Below are 9,150 nucleotides of genomic sequence, written 5' to 3' on the forward strand. Positions count from 1 at the left end.
GTCAGGCCCATTTAAAGGAGGCCCGTCGTACCAAATTTTTACCCTTATCAGGTATGCTCGGTGTAAGCGACTAAATTTCTCGGTTCAAAATAAGTCAAACAAGTAAAATAGTTTCACAAATGCGAATTTGTATTGATGATTGTGTGGTACAATTCTTTGTGATTACAAAAGATTGATCCTCTGATTCGATTTCCTTCAAAGATTTGTTGATTGGATTTGTAGTGATGTGATTTTGATTTAAACACAAGATATTCTTCAATTTGGTTGAGGGATGGATCGAAGATCTTTGGAACAGAATTACAATGAATCTCTGGCTATGAGCTTGTTGGAAATCCTTTGTTCTTCACGTTCTTTGTGTTCTTCGTGTGTTCTTCGTCTTCGAAGTTTTGTTGTGGAAGTTCTCCGGGGCTATAGAGGCTTGAATCCGTGGAGCTTCACTGATTTGTGGTTGTTTGAGGTTTCTGGAGGCTTTTGAGCTTGATTCTAGTGACCTTTGAGATCTAGGCAGGTAGTTTGGATGATTCTGTTTCGAATGTTCTTTGTATTTGAAGGTTTGTGGTGGAAGTTCTTCGGGGCTTTGGAGGCTTGAATCCGTAGAGCTTCACTGATTTGTGATTTGTTGATGTTTTCGGACCTTTAAGCTTGATTCCCGCAAACTTTAGGATCTAGGCAGACGGTTTGGATGATTCTGCTTCGAATGTTCTCCGATTTTGGGGTTAAAGTTCTTGAAGTTCCTGGAGGCTTCAGGGCTTGATTCCAACAGAGCTTTTTCACTTCTGAATCTTGGTCCTCCTGAATCTTCCGGTCCTCTGAATCCTGGTCTCCCTAAATGTCTTAGGAAGGCTTCTATTTATAGGAGTTTGGGGGTGGGTGAGCGACACGTGGCGGAGCTTGATTGGTGACACATGTCACAGCCTGATTGGTCCGCTTAAGTCATCGCTTACACGTGCGAGGTTGCTTGTGTCATCGCTTACACGTGCGAAGCTGTTTGTGTCATCGCTTACACGTGCGCTGATGTGTGATTGGTTTTTGCATGACACTTGGCAAATTTCTGTTGGCTTCTGAATAGTGATAGCAAAACCTAGCAGCAGTATGTGGTGCTTTGTAATTGGCTGTATTTTGTGGACTTGATAATGTGACGTGTCAGCTTGTGATAGGTCGGGAATTTTCCCTCTCTACACTCGGCCTAATTTGTTTTGGGCCGAAGAAAAATTTGACTTCGGTCCCCACTCAAAAACAAAATTTTACCAATTGGAAATATTAGCCTAATTAAAAAAAAAAAAAAAAAAGATTACTTTTATTTTTTGGATAAAGATTACTTTACATCGTGATGAAGTAAAAAAATAAAAAATAAAAATAATTTGCATTTATTATAATTTGAGATTTCTATTTTTTCCAAACACCAAAAAAAAAAAAAAAAAAAGAATATGTGGGGTGAGTTTTGTAAATTGGAGGAGTTTTAAAACTAACAAAAGAGTGATCCTATTTTGTAAGGAGTTAGAGAGTAGTAGGAATTTAAATTAATGTAAAAGTAAGAGTTTATTAGAAGCAGTAAGACATTTCAACGTAGAAGTAAGAATTTATTATTTTTGTCAATTTATTATTTTAAACCTATTTTTAAGTTTTAGGTAGGGGTATTTTTGACAGTAAAAAAAAAAAACAATAACTAACTTTATTTTGCCAATTTACCATTTTAACCCCATTTTTAAGTTGTTGGTTAATTAATTTAGGGCTATTTTTGATAGAAAAAAAAAAAGCAATAACTAACTTTCTGAATCCTCTTAATATATACAGATAAGAAAAATGCTATTTTCATAACATTTTTACAACACTTTCATAATATTTTTAAATAACAGGTTGTAAATAACAGGTTGTTACTTGTTATTATTGGCAATGTTAACAAGAACTTCCCAAAAAAAGTCTGGGTTTCCGATTCAAAAGGGAGTAATTCTTAGGTACTCTCGGAGGACGGAAAATGATACTCCTTCCCCTCATATTCATAGTGGGGTCCCCTAAATAAATTTATGGTGGGGTCTATTATGAATGTGAGTGGAAGGAATACAATTTCTACATACTCTAGGAATATCTAAGAATTTTCCTTCAAAAGGAAGAGAGTACTTCGTCCTCTCTCTCTTTCCCTGAGTTCTCTCTCCTGAAGCCATTCTACTGTAGCCAAAGCTCTGCTGGTAATCTCTCTCCCTGAGTTCTCTCTCCTGAAGCCATTCTGTTGTAGCCAAAGCTCTCTCTCTCTCTCTCTCTCTCTCTCTCTCCGGTGATCTGGGTTTTCTCTTTTTATCATTTGTTATTCAGTCATTCTATCTAATCTGTGAACTGCTGAAGGGTGATGACTAAAGTAGACTGCTTTTGTGGTTGTCTTGTTTGCCGATCTCATTAAAAACAATAGTAAATAACTTTGTGATTGTCAATTTCTTTACATTTTTGTTTAGTATTTAATATATATTATAAATAAAATTTATAATATATTACCGTGTAGTGTGTATATATATATATGATACTATTGTTTATATTGTATATTAATGTATTTGTCGTTGAGATTTGCTTAATTATTTAATTTTATCTAACTGTATTTGCTTGGTAGTTAACACTAATTGTTCATACAAATATAATCCTTTGTCCTAAAGATTGAAACTTTAGATAATGAATCCCTTAAAAAGGCTCGTAGATTATATGAACTTAAGCAAATGAATATATATAAGTATAAATTGTTCCCTTAGAACATGGTCCTAAATTTCAATAATTAATATTAGATTATACCGGTGTATGAGATGAAAATATAAATTTAAGTAATTGTGTAACTGTGTATATAGAAATAGATATAGTCATATAGCTATAAAATTTAGTTATAGACTCAATTATAAATGATTTTATTTCCATGAAAAAAAAGTAAGACACAGCTTTTTTACTTAAGAATTTAATTATATTTAGCTTGTCCCTCCAGAAGAAATTCTTGACTCTACCACTGTTTATTGTTTTGTTATTTAGCATTGATTGGTTGGTTTATTTTTCTCTTGACAAAATTATATCCTATTTCCAATGGTGTGTGTATATATATATATATATATATTTATTTATTGTTTTTTATTTGTTTTGTTGGAACAGAATAATTTATTTGGTTTGTTGTTTAGTGTTTGTGGTGACTTATTTGTTATGACATGCGATGCAATTTATTTAAATTTATTAAGTTGAATAGTTTTAGTTAAAATGAAATATTTGGTTACCTGTTTGGTCATGGCAGTGATATAATTTATTTATTTATTAAATTTGAAATATTTTTGGAGTTAAAATGATTAAAGAAAAATTGACTTATAAATAATATCCATATGCAGGTTAAATGACACAAGGCCATCAGTACTTGAAGTGATAGATCTACAAGCCCAAGTCATCAAAGCTTTATGGAAATATCAACTACAACCCATAATCTCGTGGGGACTAACTCTGCTGACCAAGAGACTACAGGACTCAACCAAGTCCTTCTTCCCTTGTCTATAGATGAGACAACTGAACAAATTTTAGGAGATTTTGGGTGGTCTCAATTCATTCAAGCCATCCTTGTATCAGTCCCATCTTTATTTGATGCACAACAAACATTTATAAGCATCTTTACTGATGCAGAGCCAAATTGGCGTTGCAACTTCAACACAACATGCAACTCAAACTCCAATATCTGCCAACTCCCAAAAAGTGCTTGGTCTTGGGATGAACCTTCTCACAAGACAATCATATCGGAATGGGGTCTGGAATGTGCTAGTTCATTCATCACAGGACTTCCTGCTTCATCTTTCTTCGTAGGCAGCATAGTTGGTGGATTAAGTCTTGCTACACTTGGCGACATCCGTCTTGGTAGGAAGAACTTGCTTTACCTCTCATGCCTAATAATGTGCTTTACCTCGCTTTTCACGGCATTCTCGATTAACATTTGGATGTACTCGACCTTGAGACTTCTAAGCGGGTTTGGCCGTGGATCAATTACGACATGCACTTTTATTTTGTTAACCGAGAGAGTGGGAAAACAGTGGCGTGGACAAATAGGGACAATGACATTTGTCTTGTCTTCATTCGGGATATTATCTTTACCAGCTGCGGCCTATTTGAACAGAGGTTCATCATGGAGAATTCTTTATCTCTGTACTTCTATTCCAGCAATCTCATACTGTATCATTACTTACTACTTTGTGTATGAGTCTCCTAGATGGCTTTTCATGGTAGGACGTGACATAGAAGCCAAAGCAGTATTGAGAAAACTTGCATCTATAGAAGGCAATAGTTTAGACTTAGACCTATCTAGCATTCATCTTGGGCAAGAAATATCAACAAGTTATCCTTACAAATTGATGAAGGACTTATTTAAGAGAAGATGGGCATTACGACGGATATTAGCAACTATGGTACTTGGTTTTGGCATTGGATTAGTATACTTTGGCATGTTATTCGGTGTAAGAAATTTAGGTTTCAACCTCTATTTGGGTGTCATGTTTAATGCCTTATTGTTAATACCTACAAATTTAGTAACCTTGTTCTTTTTAGCAAGATGGAAAAGGAAAGGTTCATTGTTTGCCTTATGTATAATAAGTGGCATATGTAGCATAATGTGTGCTGTAGTAGGCAGAAGTAGAGAAGGTATACAGATCGGGCTAGAACTAGCATCTTTGTTTTGCACCTCTTTGGCATTAAATGTGGTGATGATATTCACAATTGAATTGTTTCCAACTACTGTGAGGAACTCGGCCTCAACGTTGATCAGGCAAGCAATTGTCCTTGGTTCAGCGTTTGTTCCGATATTGACTTCAGGAGGGAAGAGAAATGGATTTTTATCGTTTGGAACTTTTGGATTGACAATATTGTTGTGTAGTTTCGTTGTGATCATTTTGCCAGAGACAAAGGGTAAAAATCTTTGTAACACCATGGATGAACAAGAGCGTATGAATAATATAATTGTGTAAGTTTTGTGTAAGTAGCACTATTCTTAAAATATTTAATTTTATAATAAAGAAAAAAATGTTTCAACTTTTTGCTCATTCATTAAAAAATTATAAATTTTCTCTTCGAAACTCTGGTTTACTTTTTTATTGATAGCAAAATGAAGTTATTTTTCATTGTACTTTTCTTCTTCATCAACAAAAAATTACACCATTATTACAACCAATAGATCTCAATTTATATATATGTGATTCTTTCCTCATTCTCTTTCTATATCTTTTTCTCACTTCTATGATTTCTTAGTTTTTCTCTCCGTTTGATTGAGTAGTTTGAAAAATGTTCTATAGATTTCCAAGTTCAAAAAGTTTTTTAATACTTGCTTCAATTCCAATAGAGTGACTATGTGTATGGTTAAAAAACCATACACTTCAAAAAAAAAAACTTATATTTTTTTTTTCCTTAGTTTTATATTTACTTTTAGTCCTACTCCTAGGTATGTTACTATTCTTCTTTATCATATATTTTTTATTTTATTGATATTACATATAAATATAACGAGTTATTATGCATTCGATAGTTGTTGTCTTATTAATTTATAAAGTATTAAATAACTTTTTTAGACTATTATATTGTACGATATAATTGTATTAAATGCTAAATTGTTTTTAGAATACTATTTTAGATGATTGTATACAATAAACAAAGTTGTATATACAGAAAAATAAATAAATTCATTTTATTTTTTAATTGCCCCTTACAAATTCCTAACCACTTTGACCCTCCTTAAAAAAAGTCCTAAAGCCACTTCTACATCTGAGGGTCCGCTTTATCAAACACTTGTTGAAATTCTGTAGCCGGGAGTTTCGCTTAGGATTGATCACAAGGAAAGCATATCCACTAGCAAGTGTGCGAAATAGTATTACGTAAGGAACTAACCAAGCGCCAGCTTAGATTGACCATGGACCAGTGGTGCATCAAGAAGATTTGATATTTGCTTTGGTTTCCTGATATTACGATGTATACAACGTTAGCTGTTGTGTTTGTATTCATAATTTCATGGTAATCGGCTTACTTTGTACAAATAAAAGTAGCCATTCCTCTTACACATGGATATTTTTATGAGATTAGAATATACCCACCTTGGATTAAGAATTTTGAGAATCAATTAATGGGGATGCTATGCAGTTATTGAAGTAATCGTTGAGCTGTAATATGCCTAACAATTAAACAATTAAATAAAAGCTGAAACATGAAGGTACGTAGCAGAATTTAATGTCACAGGGCACAGGACCATCAATATTTAAATGGTAGAACTACAAGCCAAGAGTTATCAAAGTTGTTCGTAGCACAATTACACTATGGCCTTACCAAATATAAGCGAAAACCTCAAAGAGACTCACTCAGCCGAGCAAAAGACTCCGGAAACCCAAGTCCTTCCTTCATTGTCTCTAGATGAAACCATTGAACAAATTATAGGAGGTTTTGGGTGGTCTCAGTTCTTGCAAGCCCTTCTTGTATCAGTCCCAACGCTCATTGATGCACAACAAACAATTATCAGCATCTTTGCTGATGCTCATCCAAAATGGCACTGCAACTTGAACACAACATGCAGCCCAAAGTCCAATATTTGCCAACTCCCAAAAAGTGCTTGGTCTTGGGTTGATTCTTCTCACAAGACAATCATATCAGAGTGGGGTCTCGAATGTGCAAGTTCATTCATCATAGGCCTTCCTGCTTCATCCTTCTTCTTTGGATGCCTAATTGGTGGATTCACTCTTGCTATATTTGGTGACTTCTGGCTTGGTAGGAAGAAATTGCTTTACCTCTCATGTCTAATAATGTGCTTAGCCTCGCTTCTCACAGCCTTCTCGGTGAACATATGGATGTACTCAGCCTTGAGACTTATAAGCGGCTTTGGTCGCGCACCAATTATATCGTGCTCTCTTATTTTGTTAACAGAGAGAGTGGGAAAAAGGTGGCGTGGCCAAATAGGTTCGATCAGATTTTTCTCTTATACAGTTGGGTTAATGTCCTTATCAGCTATAGCATATCTGAATAGAGGTTCATCATGGAGAAAACTCTATCTCTACACTTCTATTCCGTCAATATCTTTCTGTATCATGACTTACTTCTTTGTCTATGAGTCTCCTAGGTGGCTTTTCATGCAAGGGCGTGACAAAGAAGCTGTTGATGTATTGAGAGGAATTGCATCTATACCAGTCAAGAGTTTAGACTTGTACACATCCAACATTCCCCTCAGGAAGGAAATATCAAAAGTTAATAATCCTTACAAAGTGATGAAAGACTTGTGCAAGAGAGGATGGGCTTTAAAACGGATATTGGCAAGTATGGCACTTGGGTTAGGCATTGGAGTGGCATTCTTTGGCATGTTATTCGGGGTAGGCAATGTGGGTTTCAACATCTATTTGAGCGTCGTATTTAATGCCTCAATGTTGATGCCTTCACATTTACTATCCTTGGTCTTTATGGAAAGATGGAATAGGAGAGGTTCATTGTTTGTCTTTTGTATAGTAAGTGGCATATTCAGCATACTCTGTGTTGTTCTAGGCCGTGGTAGAGAAGGCATACAGATTGGGCTAGTACTAGCATCTTTATTTTGCTCATGTTTTGCGTATAATGTGTGGCTGATATACACAACCGAGTTGTTTCCAACAAGTGTAAGGAGCTCGGCCACATCGCTGGCTAGGCAAGCAGTTGTGCTTGGCACAGTGTTTGATCCATTATTGACTTCAGCAGGGAGAAGAAATGAGTTCCTATCTTTTGGGATTTTTGGATTGGCAATATTTTTGTGTGGGTTCTTTCTAATCTTTTTACCAGAGACAAAAGGTAAAGCTCTTTGTAACACCATGGATGAACAAGAGCAAAAAGATAGCGTAATCGTTTGAACTTATATTACATATGATATATAATACCATGGAGACAGTAGCTTATTTTACGTAGCATTTATAGGTGTTAAGTGCGTCTTTGTAAGGTGGAAAGATGAAATAATTTGGTGTTTGCATTTCCTTCATATTAGACCAGTGTGTACGTGATTTTATTTCATAAATGAAATTCTTGTTCAAGAATAGTGTTATACTGTTTTTATAAGTTGTGTTTCCAAATGTTTGTAAATCGGTGAAAATGATTGAATAAAGTTCTTTGGAATATAATCTAGCTGAAATTATGCACATTTTTTATTATTATAATAATTCTGTATAATTAAGTTATACTTTTTAATAAATATGCATTAGGGTCAGAAGGTGATGAATTTAATTAAATGGGACCAACGCATAGAATCCATTGAGAATAATGTCAAATAAAAACATACGTGTGAGTCTGGTGATGTGTGACTCTGTGTTAAGCAGTAAAGGATAGTTGTTAGAGATGGTTCGAAGTAGTATGTAATGCTAATGCTTGAGGAGAAAATAATGTGCAGATTTCATTCGCTAAGCCTCTGTGACTCTGTCTACTCTTTCACTTATGCGTTGTATTCAATGAAACCTAAAGCTAGTCCAAGTATGTCGACCTTTAAAACTTAGGTCTAATAATCTATGAGCAGGATTCTCAAAAAAAAAAAAAATCTACGAGCAGTGGCACAGTTAGAAAATTTTCTTAAAGGAAGCCAAGCCAAATGTATTATTGTATTCTGGTAGTTTTAACTCTCTATATAAATGCATATGATTTTATTTTTGAAAAACAACAAAAATCTTTTGCTAAAGAGATTTACTTATATATTTTTATTAACTTATACTATGCTCCCAAATTAATGACATATATATGAAAAATGTCATGTGAGAACTTATGTTTGTGTGTAATAGTTTCAGAATAGAAGAGTTCATGGATTTGGAGTTGCGTATAATCACGAGTAAGTACTACATGAGGTAGCTGTAGATTTAGGATTAAGTCCATTGTATAAATTTTCATTCTATTAGTGAAATGTTTCCTTGAGGATTGTTTAGATTAAATCATTTCCAAGTTTTTTACATTAAAACCACAGTTTTAAAAGTTTTCTTGAGTCATCATTCCTAGTGTTCATTTGATCTATGCTAGTTTGATGTTTAATTTATTCAGATCTATTGCATAATTAATCTATATATATATATATATATATATATATATATATATATATATAAAACCGAAACTTTTGAAGCTCCCACATTTTTCCACATCAGCATTATTTAAAAATAAATAAAACCCTAAAAAAAAAAAAAA

The 9,150-nt window shown here is 34.1% G+C and overlaps 2 protein-coding genes across 2 annotated transcripts; both read left to right on the plus strand.

Annotated features, from left to right (window-relative positions):
- The first annotated feature begins 3,413 nt into the window (after positions 1-3,413).
- On the plus strand, positions 3,414-4,961 carry LOC115986203 (organic cation/carnitine transporter 2-like). Its single transcript, XM_031109055.1, has one exon. It carries the CDS (start codon positions 3,414-3,416, stop codon positions 4,959-4,961), a length of 1,548 nt encoding a protein of 515 aa, XP_030964915.1.
- A 1,335-nt stretch (positions 4,962-6,296) lies between these two features.
- LOC115986204 (organic cation/carnitine transporter 2-like) lies at positions 6,297-8,828 on the plus strand. The gene is made up of 2 exons (XM_031109056.1): positions 6,297-7,785; positions 8,757-8,828. The coding sequence occupies exons 1-2, from the start codon at positions 6,297-6,299 to the stop codon at positions 8,765-8,767; spliced, it is 1,500 nt and encodes a 499-aa protein (XP_030964916.1). The 3' UTR covers positions 8,768-8,828.
- Positions 8,829-9,150: the final 322 nt, after the last annotated feature.

This window comes from Quercus lobata, chromosome 4, assembly GCF_001633185.2.
Source record: "Quercus lobata isolate SW786 chromosome 4, ValleyOak3.0 Primary Assembly, whole genome shotgun sequence".
Lineage (NCBI taxonomy): Eukaryota > Viridiplantae > Streptophyta > Magnoliopsida > Fagales > Fagaceae > Quercus > Quercus lobata.

Excerpts from the sequence above, each read along its gene's own strand:
- LOC115986204 (XM_031109056.1), top strand. The coding sequence starts at position 6,297 with ATGGCCTTACCAAATATAAGCGAAAACCTCAAAGAGACTCACTCAGCC.
- LOC115986203 (XM_031109055.1), top strand. The coding sequence starts at position 3,414 with ATGGAAATATCAACTACAACCCATAATCTCGTGGGGACTAACTCTGCT.